The sequence below is a fragment of the Balaenoptera acutorostrata genome, chromosome 1 (genome assembly GCF_949987535.1).
Source record: "Balaenoptera acutorostrata chromosome 1, mBalAcu1.1, whole genome shotgun sequence".
Classification (NCBI taxonomy): Eukaryota; Metazoa; Chordata; class Mammalia; order Artiodactyla; family Balaenopteridae; genus Balaenoptera; species Balaenoptera acutorostrata.
Genome location: NC_080064.1, coordinates 86,434,092 through 86,451,919, shown reverse-complemented (window position 1 = coordinate 86,451,919; position 17,828 = coordinate 86,434,092). Strand labels below are relative to the sequence as shown.

General features: G+C 36.5%; 1 protein-coding gene across 1 annotated transcript in view; it reads left to right on the top strand.

Moving 5' to 3' along the window:
- DPYD (dihydropyrimidine dehydrogenase) overlaps positions 1-17,828 on the top strand; it is an 808,008-nt gene that overhangs the window by 544,814 nt on the left and 245,366 nt on the right. Inside the window, exon 16 of the mRNA XM_007169549.2 lies at positions 757-840. Within this exon, the coding sequence (XP_007169611.1) occupies positions 757-840 (84 nt within the window). The remainder of the gene's footprint in view (positions 1-756; positions 841-17,828) is intronic.

Here is a 17,828-nt window from a genome sequence, read left to right as displayed (position 1 = left end):
ACTTTAGAGGTAGGAAATGGAAGGAGAGAAGAGAAAGACTATATTTTTCTGTACTTTGGTTTAATTTGAACTGTTACCAAAATTTTATTTTACTTTTGAATTTTTTTAAAGCAACATAGGACATAATGAATGGTGTTCCAGTTTGGGGAATTAACATGCTTGAATGCTCTGAAGCATATGAAAGCAGTATTAATGAATAATAAAAGTTAATTGATAAAAGAGGAACATTTAAAATTTTACTCAAATTCATTCCAGCTAGCCTACTACATTTTTCTTTGCACTGCTACCTCCAGTACCAATTATCCAGAATTAGTAAGATTTGTTTCTATGAAAATAGAAGCTGTGTAGGGCACAATCAATGTGATGTCAAACAGACCTGAGTTAAAATCTCTGCTGTGGCATTTGATAACCAGGTTTGTCATTTAATTCCCTTGAGCTTCAGTCTCCTCATCTGTAAAATTGGTACCCTAATAATCCAAAGATTATGAGAGTCAGAGATAACAAATATAACTCACATAGTGCAGTGAGTGTCACCTTATAAGCACTCAATAAATATTTGCTGTTGTTATTATTATTGCTGCCATACACACTCTCATTTGAGAGAGTCAGAATATACCTCACAAGGTAGCCGTGGTGCAGAAAGCAGAGTAGTTAAAATTTGGCAAATGTGACCTATGTTGAGTTATCAATGGTGAAACCTGTCAGTACACGAATAAAGCTTTGCCTTTACTTTGATTTTCCTTCCACATCTTAAAGGCTTCTGGAGCAGATGCCCTGGAGTTAAATTTATCGTGTCCACATGGCATGGGAGAAAGAGGAATGGGCCTGGCTTGCGGGCAGGTAAGGACCTCAACAGCTGCCATTATGTATGTCTGTGTGACAGAACAGGCCCTGTACGGATAGTTACTATACCTTAGGCAGGAAGATGGGAGGATCAGATGAGTGGCTTGAGACTTCCAGGTCTGCATTGTTTAAATATTTAGTGCTTAAAAAGTGGAAAATGAGAGAAGTTGAAATTACAGCAACTGTTTAGGTTTATTGAGGAAAATATCACATTATGTGCTTGACAGGAGGTAATATCATAACAAATAGTTTTTAAAAGCGCCGAAGCAGAATTAGCTGATTTCAAATGCAATGTTCTTTATTCATTCCTGATGCTGATCCAGTTTCCCTGGAGCAATATACTGTACAAAATGCATTGTTCGTAGTGATTTTGTAGTAAATGGGGCACAGCACAAATTGCATTTTACATTTTTTAGCATATGATCATTATTCCCTAACTGTGTTTTGGGAGTTGCAAAAAGACTTTAATGCTATTTTTATTTTTGGATACAATAAATGGAAACTTCATGCTAAAATACTTTGAAAAAACTAATGAATAAAATGTGGAAATATATGTTAATATGTAGAAAATATTGCATCTTTGTGTAACTAGATACAGTGTTATACGTTAAGGAACAATGTAAAAGCTTAATGCTAAAAAGGGGAGTATTTTGCATCTAATTTAGCTTTTAAGCCCAGAGGGAAATGATGTGAATTAAATAATACAAAATGTTGTAATTTATGACAAATTTCCTAGTCCTAGAAAGTTTAGTTTTATTTCCACATCTGACACAGGGCCTTGTACATAGTAGGTGCTCAATTCTTCAATTCTGTTTTTTTCAAGTCATAGAATTATTTGAATTAAACTCAGAGGCCAGAGGCCCTTAACTTGGGCAGAAATTTCTGCTTATTCAAATGAACATAGGTTGCTCTTTTCATATTAGCATTCAGGGAGGATTTTAAAGTACCTTGTAAATATTTAATTAACATTCAGAATAGATTTGTGACTTAGGAAGAAACCATTCTTTTATGGCAGCAGGAAAGGATGGCCTAGTCAAATGTTGTTCAAGTACATTCTCTATTCCACTCACAACAGATTATCCAGAAGTGTGGTAATAGAACGAGCCTCAGAATTACCTGTAGAGGAAAAATACCGTTATATTAAATCATAACTTTTATAAGTCATATGATCAGGCAGCAGTCAGTGTGTCAAGATGTGTAACTTCGTTAAAATGAGGAAGGTTCCTAAAAGGACACCTGGAGCAGGGCCTGAGGGAGTCGAGTTTCTCTCTTTACCCCTTTCCCAGTGTCTGAAACTTAGAACCAAAATATCTTTTAGTTACATGGATTAAAACAGCTATGGAAAATTTAAATCTATTGACTAATTTTTAAAAGAAAGATGTATTTTAATATATATTCCTTGCCACAAATATGACAATTATTTTGAAAATGTTGCCCAGCTTTGAGTTTATTTTTTAGAGTAGACTTTTGCTCTGGGAACACCTCTAAACTTACCCAGCTGTTAAGTGTCTTAGGTGTATCCTCTCCAGAAAGTTATTTAGCCACACAAATTTTCTCACAGCCTTTGGCTGAATGAAGATGCAAGTGCTAAAATTTTGCAGTCAGTTATCATTAAGATTTCTAAAACTCATGGAAAACATATGTTCCAAAAACCATTATATCTTAGACTATAGGAAACCTAGAACCATTTCCATTTCACTTGTTAGTTATAATCTCTAAAACTATAACCAATTCTTTCTGTTAGCCAAGTTTAGAAATTTTCTTTTGAATTATATCCTCAAATTATATAATAGGAAAATAAAGCTAATTTAATCATTTTGCTCCAACATAATTTAAATGATTACTCTGCCTCGGGACACATGAATGTTCAATATTTTAAATAGCAGGAAGGAAGAATATTAGTGCATTGAAAAAAAAATCTTTACTATAACTCTGAATTTTTAGAGTGGGCACAAAACCATCTGGGGCTTATTCATCTTTTCTTTTATTTCCTTTTTTCCTTTCTCTGACTCCTGTTCCCATTGGCTCTTCTTCCCTCCGTAAGGTTCATAGTTTTAAACACTTGCAAGTTGGTGGGATGGGGAATTTGTACTCAGTGTAGGGGGACTGAGGAGCCATTCCAATTCATTTTTCCCATCACAGTGTGATCCTGAATCCCATCTGCTGAAAGCTCCCTTTGTGCCAAGCACAGACCTGTGTGTATCGCCAGAGCCTGATAAATGTTTGCTTCATGAATGAAACAAACTGACCTTAATTCCATGGCTAGAATATTTATCCATTGGAAACACTCTCTTGTACTGTCCACATTTCTGGTGTTTCTAGAAACAATAGTGATTTTAGCTCCTTAAGATGAGGTAAGGTATCATAATACAGTATATTTTCCTCTCTAAACATCTGTTTTATTCTCCTTTATCTCAAATATTTTCTTGCAAATATCAAATAAGTGAAAAATACTGCCTTTGTACGTAAGTGCTTTTAAATTAGCTGTATATATTTAAACATATACGTATATATTTAAACTCTTTATGTTTCCATAAGTGACTAAAAATTGTGAAATATATGAATAGAAAAGGCTCTAACCTTTACAGCACAGAGACATCATATACATTTATGGAATTTATAGAAATAAATAATATCTCAAGCCGACCTTGGGAATTTGAATTGTATATTCCCTGCATGGTGAAACTTCATATAAAATCTTAAACACTTAGCATGACACTTTCTAAGTGTTTAAAGGCAGTGTCATTCTTTATTCTTTCCATCAACCATCTGTGTCACCTTGATCAAGCCACTTACTCTCCTAAAGCATCAGTTTCCATCTCTATAACATGGAATTTGAACTAGATGATCTCTAAATCCCCTCCAGCTTTAATGTTCTTTAAATGCTAACATTATAGGCAGCAGGCTAACATGAAATTTTTTAATCTACCCATAAAGAGCATTGGTAAAACAAGAACAACTAAAGAAATAAATGCATATCATGTTGTTCTTTTTAAAAACATTAACATTTTCCCTGGCCTGCATAAAAGTCAACGTTTTACTTATTGCTCAAGTAAAGGTGAAAATGTGCTCTAGTTTGGGTTGTGTATACTCCAAAGAGTCAGAGTTATATTACAACATGAAAATTTTTTCTGTCTTCTTCCTTTTGCTCATAACAATCCTCTGAAGTAGGATGAGTTATTATCCCATTTAACAAATCAAAAAATAAGAAACAAAAAAACCTGAGCTTCCATGTTTCCCAGGTCACAAAGCTGGTCAGTGGCCCCTGGGGCCTGAGCTTTAATTAGCATGTAAGCCTGAATATAGGAAAGGCACAGAGAACAGTTCCTAATAAATCAGTACTTGAATATGAGCATAAATATTATTGTTATTAATTTAAAATTAAGTGCAGGACTAAGTCAGCTCTAAAGTCACAAACAAACCTGAACCTACTATTTAGGTGTTCTGTCTCTTGGGAATAAGGAAGCTTCTCTGATGTCTTGACATTCAAATTTAAAGTTGTCTACATGCAATCTAAACCAATTTCCTGTGGCAGCATATTACTTTATAAAGGTACTTGAACTACAATAAATTCTGTAAAGTCCAGATGAAATGACACCTCTTTGAGGTCTTCTCCTTTTCTGAAATGCTAAGTGTTCATAGGGCATTGAGTGAATATTCCTCTTTTGTCCTTTTAGAATTATACTGAATATTTTTACTTCCACCCTGTAGAACCTCCTAACCTAGATTCACATAGAAGCTGAATAGACCTTGAGTAACTTTCTACTTTCTACTTTCTACTGTTGTTGTGGTTGTTTTGTTTTTGAAATTATTACCAACATTTTAAAAACAGGTGGCTGGACAAAAAAATTCTACTTCTTATGTCTCTTGCAATAAGGAAGATATGGCCACACTTGGCCTGCACTGTCATGCAGCAATGAGGAACTAGAGCTTAATTAGGCTCCTTTAACAACATATCTGGTACATGTAAACAGCAGCAAACATTTGACCAAGGATAAGTGCTCATTCGCAACATGGATTTGATCAGTATGTGCCTGTCTGGTTCAACCTTTAAGTATTGGAACCAAGCCTTCCCAGCATTTTTGCTAATCCTCTGGGTTCCTGACATTGAAGATTCTCTAGGCTGCCTTCTTCAGCCAGCAGTGCCTTTAATTCTTAGACCCTCCATCAGCTACCGAAAGAAAAATAGTTGGTGGGGGGGGGGGGCGTGGGGTATGGGATAAGTTGCCTTGTCTTCCTACCTTCCTATTTTATCTTCCACATAGCAAAAAAGGAGAGCAAGAGGAAACATGCTCCACAGGACTTTAAAATACTGGTTACGTAATCCCCATGATTTTTTTGTCCTTGCCATCAGAAAGCATACATTTTTAAAGTCTTTTCTTGAGTTACTTTTCACACCAGCTGTTTCCTTCTTTGCCTTGAGTCAATGATGTGGCACAGACTCCCAGAACTGAGAGGAACCTTGAAGATTTCCCAGTTCAGCCTCCTTATTTAGAGGACAGGAACTGGGGACTGGGAAGTGATCTAAATTACCTTAGCCTGAGGTAACCAACTAACAAGGCTCAGAGCCTGTGACGCCCTTGTCATTGACCCCCATCCGGTGTTCCGTCCAGTATTTTCTACTTTGTCATTTGGGTGTAACCAAATCTCTAGTCAACTGAATAAGTCAGTCAATTGCCCTGGAAACTTCTTACTCCGTACCTTTTTGAATACTATTATTCCCTCCGCCTGGAATTCGTATCTTTTCAACTGAAATTATTCAAATAAAAATCACCTGTCTAATTCTATTTCAAATGACATCTAATTCATTAATTGGGTATGTTTTATCAATCAAACAAATTTTCCATGAGAAAGGAAAAATAATATTTTATATATGAACAGGTTAAAGATAGAAACTAGGTACATACTCTCATTTCAGTCTATGGTGACCTAGAGATTGAATCACTGTCAATGAATTTGGATTTCTTTACCTAACAGTTCTCAGAGGCTACAGAGATGTTATTTATCTGGCCCATGGAGGATTCTCATTGTTCAGTGTTTTGGATGCCATGGTTTGGCCTTCATTGTGGGTGTGATTGCTAAATAGTGCACAACTAGCTTGGTAACAATTCCTTTGGATGGAAAATTCCAAAATGCTAGTATGTAATTGGAGAGAAGACTACTCTAGCTTTACAGGCAAAGCAGAGTCCTGAATAAAGATGGCGGTGCCACCATCATCACCTGCTACGTCTTTCTATCTCACAGCCCCCTCCATTTATTTACATACATTCTCTGCATAGAATTTCCGAGCACTGGATTATTCAACTAAAACAGTCTTAACATTAATTTTCTCATCAGGAAATACATATACAGCCCTGCTTTTTATGATGATTTAGCTAAGCAAAACAAACTAGTTTACAAGTGGTAAATCTTAAAATGTGCAGTGATCTTAAATAATTGTTGAGTTATATTAAGGTCACCTAAAGCAACACTTTGACATTTCCCTCATGATCTGTTCTGTGTCCAAATTTAATTTACATAAACTCTGTATTTTTATTTAAAAAAGAGAGAAAGGGTTTGCTTCTGTTAAAACATGCCAACGTTTTTCATAAAACACAGATTATTGCTCTTGCCCTTGCCAGACAGCAGATGTCTGTCACCAGGAAGAGAATCCAGAACTAAGTGTGAGGACCACATTGCCCCAGATGTGCTAGCACTTCCCTTAGGAAGTAAAACCGTTTTCCAGCGGCTGGGCTAACAGACCCTCTATCTCATACGCAATACAAGGTCTAGGGAACAATGACCACAGCCCTGCCTCAATCTGGTCCCCATTGAATGTCTGCGGAGGGGACAGTATAAAGATACCTCTTTTAAAGCCAAAATAGCTGACAAGTGATAGCACTTCCTATATTTCCCAGAGGGGTGAAATGCAGGAACTCAAGAGTATGAGAAATCTTAAAGGTTAGAGAAAGAAATGTGGGAGCCCCACCAGTGGTAAAATACAACAAACTCAAGTCCCAGTGACCTCTCTGACATCTCTTGGGGGAGTCTAAGGTGAGGCTTACTGTTGAGTTAAATTTTCTTTTTGATACTGATTAGGTATGTGCCCACGAGACCTCCTCTGTTTAAGGTTCTTGATTCTTCCCATCCCTTCTGACTCTAGCCCCTCTAAGAAACATGGGTGTCAAAGTGTTGCTTTGTCCTGAATGTGGTGTTTAACTTTGCTCTAATCAACATGGACGAATGTAAGTTCGGGCTAGGAAGTTGTTCTTGAGTTCTATGAGCTGACTGGCTAAACGTGGGCTAGGCTAGGTTAGCCTCAGTGGGTTGAGCCCCTGAGACGTCACAGGTTTGGAAATCACTGCACTGTAAAATAACCTCATTCCTGGAAGACAGACAAGAAACGGATGCATGGTATAAGCTTCTGCAAAAGTGACTGAAATCTGATATTACCCAAATACATTTTACTATCCTGCCTTCTTTTATTTTTCCTTTTGGCGGTATAATTTTGGAAGTGCTTTAAAATAAATTATTAACTTGGTTATGAGAAAGAGTATCTCTGATTAAAAAGAAATATTTGCTTTACACTATATTATGTTGCCTAATTTTTTATTTGATTTTAATTCCCAGACATTTGCATAGACATGGGTGCTTGGATTAGTAGACAACTACAGGAGATCTGTAAGAGGCATTTACAGAACTGCCAATATTTTGCCTTAAGCTGGTTCTCTATGAGGTTTTCAATTTTAGTTATTAATGTTGGTTAATGATATAAAAATGATCTCTTTCTTTTAAAAATAATAAATTTTAGTAGAAAGCAACACCCTTTAAATCTAACTGAGATAGTAGTTCTAGATCAGGAAGTGTCACTGTTTTTATCTAGAATAACAATCATGGGTCTGTCAGTTAAAAAAAAAATATATATATATACATACATATATATATATATATACATATATATATATGTGTATTTAGTACAAATAGGTGGACCACCCGGTGAATGGTTGCAGGAAAAACATCTAAATATGTATTTTCAAACTTAATGTGGTTTTTACTACACTCATCATGTTATAGTCCTGAAATAAAGCAGCAATAGCATTTCAAATTGTTTTAAAATCACTCTCAAATGATCACATCACAGTGAATTTGAGAGTTTTCTATATGTCTGTTGACTATAGCACAAAGATGAACCAAAAATATGTTTGACCTAAAGAGAGAGATGTGGGAATGAGGTGGGGAGAGGCTATGATCTTAGTCTGTGATATCATGCAGTTTGTATACCATAATATCACACCAGAATAAATAGGTATCAGCAGTGCAGAATAGAAACAAAAGTTGGAAACCAAAATTACTAAGATAGAAATATTGGCAATGGAATGGCAGGTCCAGTCATGGGATCCAACTAGCCTAGAATATTTGAAAGAACTGGCAAATAGGACTTGAGTCCTGCATTAAAAGGGACAAAAGACCCAGGAGTAAAAGGACACTGCATTTTGGGCTAGAAAGCAAGATTGGACCAGAAAACTAATAAGAACTCAGGAGCTAACAGACTCGGAGGCAGCAGAGTTCAAGATAAGGCAAGAGAGAGAATAATGAATAAGGCAAATCAAGGGAAGGTGTAAGAGGCACTACTTTTAAGAAGACCGTAAAATTAAGGCAACTTCTACTTCAGAGAGAAAGTTTTTACACATTTCTCGCTGGGGTAGAAGTAATCTTTTAAAGTACAATCAGTTTAAGGCTTCCAGCTGGGAGTAGGTGACCAATGTTAGGAAGGAGGCACATGGGTTTATTTGACTATAGAAGAAAATATTGCCCCTCCCCCCCCCCAGAAAAGTAAGTCAAAGAAAATAGATTTATCAAACTCATAGCATTTTACAGCCTAGGAGTACTGATTCAAAATTGAAATTTCTATGGCTTTTGTTGCCATGGTCCGGCAGTCACATTCCCAGGGAACTATTACATCCCCCATCCCCTGAAACACACGAGGTGGTCCTTATGGGGAATCACGGATTTTACACAAACATGAAGTCTGTCTTGACGTTGATTACATTGCAGAAATCTTAATGACAGTCATGTTTGGAGCTAACATTGTTTTTGTTCTTTCAAAAAAAAGTCAGTTTATCAAGTAGCAATATGATTAATTAATACATACTCTGAAAAAAAAGTTTTGTTTAAAGAGATACCAATTTAAAGCATGACTGTCAATTTTAGCCACTTTGAGATGTCTTAAATATCTTTGGTTCTTTCCTCGTATTACTTGCTATTTATTTTTTCTAGAATTGATAGGTTGGGTGTTTATTCTTCCCTCCCTATCTGTTGTTCCTGGGTGTATTCAGCTTTAAAAGTCCTCATAGATCAAAGGTAACTGCAAATTCAGTTACATTTAATGTATGTTAATCACTCATCAAAAAAGAGAATGCAGATTTTTTTCTCTTATTTGTAAAATTTCTAGTCCTCTATCAAATGAGATTTCTGTTGCCAGTTTTCCATTGCCAACATACTTCTTTTCTTGACTACACAAGAAGTTGTATGGCAACATAGGAGGCATTCCACTCCTGTTTTTTCTATAACTATGTTTTGCCTAATATGGGAGAACTTGGTATATGAAGGAACAGTTAGCTCCCTTCACGTCTAGTGTCTGTTCTCTATTCCTCTTTCCTGTGAAAGGAAAGGTCAAGGAAGGATAACTTCCTGAAAGGTCAAGGAAGGATAACTTAAGGAAAGGTCAAGGAAGGATAACTTAAGGAAGTGATATTTGATCTGATAACTAAAATATTTAGAGGATTTTTAACCAAGTGAAATGATTGGTGTGGGTTAGAGCATACCAGGCAGTGGAAACAACATGAGCAAAAGCCTTGTGGCTGAAACACCTCCTGTTGAAGGGCAAGAAATAAGAATGGGGTACTTAGAGCAGATGTGTGTGGCACAAGACGGTATTGGAGAGGAAAATATAGGTCATGCTGTCTAAGACCCCATAACCAGGCCTTGTTAAGCATTTTGATCTTATCCAAACAGCAGTGGAAAGCTAGTAAAGGGTTTCTTGAATATGTGTGTGCATATGTACATGTGCATGTGTTTGGTGAGTGGAACGGTGACAATGGTGGGGATGATAGGATTATATTTTCATTTTGAGAGAATAGAATAGAGGAGCATGAGAATGGACTTGAGAAGACCAGCTGAAATCTCTTGCAGAAAGTAGTTCAAGTAAAAAATATCAATGGTTTGTAGCTTAGATGAGGAAAATGATGGTAGAGATGGAGAAATGGATATGCCAAAGGTAAGGAGTATATTGAAGAGCAATTGAGGATGAATTGGATATGGGTTTTAAGGAAGAAACAAGTGGAAAGATAGTTCTTAGCTTTCTGTCTTCTGAAGATGGAGGAATTCTGGTATTATAAACTAAGATAGGTATATTAGCTTATGTAAGTGATGGTACAAGGTTGAAGTTGACTTCATGATTGTATGGATCCAGGAAAACAGATGATGCCTTCAGCATTCACACTCTCTCCAGCTTTCTCGTCTTTGTTCCATGGTGTAGTGAATGACTCATTCTTACCCACAACAGATAAGCATTCTTTATCCATCTGATGACCTAGCCTCAGACAAATCCATGGTTTATAATCCCAACTATCAGGGGATCTTTACTTTTCCAATCTTGAACCATGCACTGATATCTGTGATTCTGATATTTTCAATATACTTTCTCCAATCCTTATCACTAAGCTCTTATTAAAAACTTTCCTCTAAATGGAGCCATCCTTATTTTAAACAAAAACTTACATATATAAAATGTTGAATATTATATATATTAGATATTCACTCTCTCTATAGAAATGATAGATTTAGGGTAAAGTGAAATACAGTTTTCCCAATAGATAGTAAATAAGGAATTATATTTTTGAGGTGGCTACAAAGAAAGTTACCATGATATATATATATGTGTGTATATATATAATAAATATATATATATATATACACCAAGATAATAAACTCATGAAGAGTTTTTATGAACAATAGAAATTGAGCTTATTCACTTAGTGCCCATGTTATTCTAGGCAATTTGCTAGGTCTTTCTATACATGGGATCACATCCACTCCTCAATCAACTTTGAGGTAGAAGATAGAACATTATCTATATTACAGACAAAGGAACTATGGCTAGAGTGACTTGCTTTACATTGAACCCCCAAGATTAATGTTATTCTGACACATGCTATGTTCAGTAAATATTTTTTGGACAGATTAATAAAGGTATGAATGAATGAGTGAATGAATGAATGAGTGGATGAATTAAGCCTTCATACAAAGTGGTTTTTTGTGCCATTTGCATTGAGAAGATCTGGAGCAGCACATTATTTTCTCCTGTCTCCATGCCCACCACCTAATGGCAGACAGTTCTGGATTACAAATGCCTCCTGAATGTCCCCTCACACTTTATTTGAGAGCAGGTTCCGTCACTGACACCTGCCAGGCCCTGATTTAAGGTCTAACTCATGTAATCCTCACCACAACTCTATGGCATATGTACTATTATTAATTCCCATTGTACAGAGGGGAGAGTCCAGAGACTGAAAGTGTAAGTAATGTGGCAGAGTCACATAGCAAGTAAACGGCAGCATCAGGATCCAAATCCTGGGCATCTGATTCATGAACCTCTGCTCCCAACCTCAGGCACTAGTGCCCCTCAAAAAAGAATTTTAAAGAAGTAATCCCTGGCTTTACTAATCATAGAAATGGATACATATCTTAATGATGCATCTCTCTTTGAAGATAGTGCTATTTGTGGAAGTAATGAAAACTCTTCTATATAAATACTACTGAAAAGGCCATGCTCCTGAAAATGATGGGTAAAAATAATTTGAATGATCTTTATTTTTATGTCATATTTATTTTTTCTGTATCCAAGTTCATTTCTAAAAAGAAGCCCTAACAGTTCTTTTTTAAATCTCCAGACGTGATTAAAATACAGTGCAATTTTACAGCCATGAACGTTCATTTTCAAGGACTGTTTTTATTCTAAAAATCCATTTTTTTTTTTTTGTTTCAACTTAACATCATACCTCCCCTAGAGGAGGCAATATGTGATATTGGGCATTCAGAATCTACTCCTGATAGATGGTGATTATTCAGGAGAAGCTGAAGAGGGGTGAAAAAACTCCCACAGAGGTGCCCCAGAGTTAATTCGCCCTTTCTTCACAGGGTAGAGAGCACTAAATATGCAGAGCACCATCCTGACCATAAGTGGTTCTGTCCTCGCTGGCCATTCCACGGCCCTACCCCTCTACAAAGGGTGGATCATTAAGCCATCCAACGGTGGGGAGTATTTTCATATAGCTGTTGCCCTTTAGAACAGCCTGGCAGCGAGTGACCATAATAAATTATGCACTGTTCTGTGAGGCTGTGACACAATGCACTGGTGGAACAGCAGGGGTGATAGAAAATCCATTATTTGAAATTTTTGTTTCTTTTTCTTACTAGATTCCATGCTGCTCTTTTCCTGTCATCTTGATCCTTTTTTTCGTATCTATTGTTTTGAGGGTTTTGTGTCTGACAGTTCTTTTCTACTGCTGGTTTTGTCCTTTTTGTTATGTTGTTTCTGCCTTCGTGGGCTCTCCCACCCCCTTTTCTTGGTCTTGTATGTCGTGAGCCTCGTTCTTTTCTGTCACACAGTCATTTGCTTTACTTTTCTTTCTCTTTCTGCCTTATTGTCTCATATAACGCAAAAACAAATTCTCTTTTTGTTGGCATTCTTTTACATGGTGTTATGTGGTTGTCATTTTCCCTTCAGGATAGGTTCACTTTACAGTATGTGATATTCATTTTGGTTCCAAGAATCCTACACACACGTCCAGAGGAGTGCCAAGGCTGATGACAATAAAAAACAATCAAAGCAACCAGTAAGAATTGTTCTTTGAGAACAGTGCAGACCTATTTCTTCCCTGTAGATCAATTCACATAGAATCTGTATGTTTTTGTTCCTAATTTTCTGGATTATTCAGGGTGTTCATCTTTTTCCAAAAGTAGGTCTATTATTCCAAAGTGGCAATTATGTTGACACTATTCCTGGCAAATCTACCTATTTGCTTTCCCTCCATTGTTTTTCTATTGATGAACACAGCCTGAAAAGATAGTCTGGTAGTTGAAACATCCATTCATTCAATTAATTAATTAGTTATTAATTGAGCAACTATTATGTGGCAGGAATTGTGCAGGTGTTGAGGATACTGGATACCATCAGCTTTGTTTTGTATTTTTGCATTCTTTAATTAGTCATGTCCCTTATTCCCAATTTCTTTCCTCTTTCTGTGGACACCTCATATTGCTGTCTGTTTTTCTGCCTTCTCCATTTTCTCTTCCTTGATCCTTTTGGACCTAGCACTCCTATTCTTTATTTAGATTTATTTACAAAGAATTTCTGATTTTCTTCCTAAATTGGATTAGAAAGCTCAAATTTCCTTGGCAGTGAATATCCGAGAATATGCCAGATTCTTCAATCTCATTTTCGAGTTGCATTTAAAGACAAACATACACAGTATCCTCACCTCTGGTATGATTATGGATTTTTGTAATATTTGCAGTAGCTGAATTTAATTGTATTAATATGTATACTTATTAAATATTAGTGTAATTAAATAAAAATCTATAATTAAACTCTTCCTTTTGTAGCATTTAGTTCCTTGTTCCTTTTAAATGTTTTCCCCTCTGTTTGCTTTTATTTGGTTGTTTATTTTCTCTTTCTGTAAAATTACTATCTTCTAATTTGGTTTCTCCTGAATCACATTTGGTTTTCTGTTTCTATCTCTACTGTATTTTTATATTTTCATTCTCTATTTTTTTTACTTTATTGTATTCCAGGGTTATTGCTGTTTTTATTTTTTTTGTACTTGATATTTTAAATAAGAATTGCTTTAGTAGCTCAGAAAAGCTAGTTTATTGTTTTTTGCCACTTACATGATTTTCTTCTATCTCTATAATCATTTTCTTTATATTTTTCATCTCTCCACTCTTCCTCATGTCTCCAAATTTCTAGTTAAGTGTTTCCTTCATTTTATGGTTTCTTTTTCTCTTTTCTTGCCACTTTGAATTCTGCCCCTTAACTTTTTCCTATATCAGTTTTTTGGTTTTTTTTTTAAAGAAACACTGGTCCCTTTAATATCATTTTACAAATGCCATTGGAAAAACTTCTCTTATTTTTACTAATTGGCCTTCAGAGTACACTCTCAAACTTGTAATATAGTGCATTTTATGCACCCAAAAGAATAAGTCAGTTGTCCTGTCAGCTTCCAGATGCAGTAAAATGCTCGTGTTATTTTCTCATATATTTCACACTTCCATTTTTAATATTGTCTTTCTTAGTTGGGAGAAGAGGGAGGAACATATATAAAGAGCTATGAAGATGTTGTAAAAGTGAAAAGGAGATAATAAACTGAAAGTAAATAAGCAAATGTGGTAACTAGGACACTTTCATCCTTAAAGGATGCCATGGGGGAAATATTTTTGGTGACAAGATAGAAGATGAGAAGTTCAGGAAACCTCCCACAGATTTGTTCCTAAAAGCAGGGCTTTTGTAGCTGATTCCACCAAACAAAACTGACTTTTGTATTAGGTGAACCCAGTTCACCCTCTGTAGTTTTATTCATCCCATTACTAAATGGCTCAGCCTTGACTAGGCATCACTCCTGTTTTGTGTACCTTTGACATGATGTCCTAATTTTTAAAAGTCAACAGTATCAATCTCTTTTGAATCTCCTATTGCATTTTTATCAACCAGATTCCACTTATGATATAAACCATTGACTAAATGATAACATTTTTAAAATCAGCATATAAAACAATCCAAAAGGGCTTTCCTGGTGGTGCAGGGCTTGAGAATCTGCCTGCTAATGCAGGGGACACGGGTTCGAACCCTGGTTCTGGGAGGATCCCACATGCCACGGAGCAACTGGGCCCGTGAGCCACAATTACTGAGCCTGCGCGTCTGGAGCCTGTGCTCCGCAACAAGAGAGGCCGCGATAGTGAGAGGCCCGCGCACCGCGATGAAGAGTGGCACCCGCTTGCCGCAACTAGAGAAAGCCCTCACACAGAAAGGAAGACCCAACACAGCCCACATAAATAAATAAATAAATAAATAGAAACCCTTCTTTAAAAAAAAAAAAAAAAAAGGAGCTGCGTTTAAAAAAAAGTAAAAATTGGAAAAAAAAGAAAAACACAATCCAAAAATTACATCATATGTTTTCTCCTGATTTTGTGACTTATAGCACCATCAATAATTGAAGTTCAGTTCTTCCTGTGCCTTCCTGGACTGGTGTCAGTCTTAATATAAAACCTGTCATCTTTAAAAAAAAAAAAACTCTCCAAAATTAAACTATTAATTTATCAGTTAGTTTATTTGGCTGACTCCTGTACCCAAACTTTCAGATCACCTCGAATTTGTTCAAATGGAATAGTTACCTACAAAAGTTATCCAGTCTTATATGTAGATTAGTAAATATAAAATTGGCATGGGCAACACACATTCTGGTATAAGTTGTGAACATAAAAATAGAGAAAGCAGGTAAATTTAGAGGGCTATATTATTATTTTTTAAATGCTTGTATACAGTGCTACACTTCAGATTAGGAAGCTGTTTAAGTAACGTATTTTGGGCTAAATCTTATGACTTGAACATTTAATTTCTTCCTTCTCACCACCAATACCCCAGTCAGTATTATAATACAGTTTAATTTACTTTGTTAAAAAGGAGGTTTCGATTTCCTCATGACTCCCTTTCTTCTGTGGTCCCCTTCCCTGTCATTTCTACCTCTCTCTCCTGCTCTGAAGAGGAGCAGTCCCAGGTCTGAGACTACTTTCACCTCACAAGATTTAAAAAAAAAAAAAAATTCTCATGGTTTACTTTCTTTTATTTATTTAATTGTATTTTTCTTCTTTTTCTGCTTACTTAGCATTTTTCTTGTTTGAATGTGTTTTATGGTTTCTGATTCTCATAGAATCATCACTAATTTTTTTTTTTTAATTTTATTTATTTATTTATTTATTTTTGGCTGCGTTGGGTCTTCGTTTCTGTGCGAGGGCTCTCCCCAGTTGCGGCAAGTGGGGGCCACTCCCCATCGCGGTGCGCGGGCCCCTCACCATCGCGGCCTCTCTTGCTGTGGAGCACAGGCTCCAGACGCGCAGGCCCAGCAATTGTGGCTCACGGGCCCAGCCGCTCCGCGGCATGTGGGATCCTCCCAGACCAGGGCTCGAACCCGTGTCCCCTGCATTGGCAGGCAGACTCTCAACCACTGCGCCACCAAGGAAGCCCCATCATCACTAATTTTTTGATAAGAATTTGTAGGATTGGCTTACATTGCTAGCAACAAATAGCTCTTGTTTCTTTGAGAGTTTATTATATGCCAGGAAATGTGTCAACATTTTACATAGATTATATTATTTAATCCTCAAACAACCCTCTGAGCTAGTGTTACCATGTTCCTGATTTTTGCAGATAAAGGAATAGAAGCATAGAAAGGTTAAGCAATTTGTCCAAAATCCTGCAGCCAAGACATGGCCAAGCCAGGCCTCAGAGTCAGGATGTGTGACTACAGGCCTGTACACTTCACCACTACTCCATAGCTCCTCTTCTAAAGTGATGCCACGTTATATTAATTTGTTTTTAATCTTGATGTTAGAATAAGTGATTTCCTCGTTGTATCTTTCTTCATCATTAAATCTGATGAGAGCAGAACTATATCTATATGGGAGGTTTGAATCCTGTGGTGTTGACATCTTGATCCATATGCTCCTTAGCATATTTTCTTGGCTCCTTTCTGCCCACCGACCACATGAGATTAGTTTATGCATGAAAGTGACTTTTGTCCTACCTCCATTTCTAAAGTAAGTATTTTCTAAGGGCAGGTCTATATCACATTCCTTTTCATATCCTCCTCATTACCTTGTACCTTAATGGTTTCCAGATAAAGGGTCAAAATTATAAACCCTGCTGTTCAGTGCTCATCTTACAACAGATGAGTCTTCTCACAGTACAGGAGGAAAGAAGGCAAGGCATCATCCTTCCTTCAATGTAGGCCAAAGAGAGAAGTCTCAGAGTCCTTCCTAAGTGGTCTATTTTGCAAGAACGTCATTCAGCTTTACACATTTTTATTTTCTTCGTTTACTGGAATTGAGTACAAAAGAGGAAGCAGGATAACTTGGCTAAGCAGTTAACTTTATAGAATCCAAGAGTCTCATATACTTGAAAAGGTTTCATAGAATTTTTTTTTTTTTTTTAATTTTTTATTTATTTATTTATTTATTTATGGCTGTTTTGGGTCTTCGTTTCTGTGCGAGGGCTTTTCTCTAGTTGTGGCAAGCGGGTGCCACTCTTCATCGCGGTGCGCGGGCCTCTCACTATCGCGGCCTCTCTTGTTGTGGAGCACAGGCTCCAGACGTGCAGGCTCAGTAATTGTGGCTCACGGGCCTAGTTGCTCCGCGGCATGTGGGATCTTCCCAGACCAGGGCTCGAACCCGTGTCCCCTGCATTAGCAGGCAGATTCTCAACCACTGCGCCACCAGGGAAGCCCGGTTTCATAGAATTTTTAATAAATACTTCCAAAGAGCTTATGTTTTTATTTTGAATTACAATTCTACAACATTTAATCCCTTGTTATTGCTTTGTCAGACTTTTAATTGAATTATTCAAAACATGAAACAAAAGGAAAAAGTTGTAGATAGCACAGTAATATTAGCAGAATTACCAGAGTGCTGAGAATTATTAAAGAGGACATTATGTTTGTTAATCGGGCATTTAATTTTACTTCTGTTTATTGATGGAAAACATCCTCTTGGAAAGGATTTTTTCAAAAACCTTAATTGTGACAATACTGTCTTAACATCCATGAATATACTGTACAACCAAAAGCTGTTTGAAACCTAATTAGTCAAAAAGACTCATAATTTTCATTTTAACTATAGAATGGCTGACCAACATTACAGTCAGATCGGTCTTTTGTGCATAGGAAAAAGCAGCC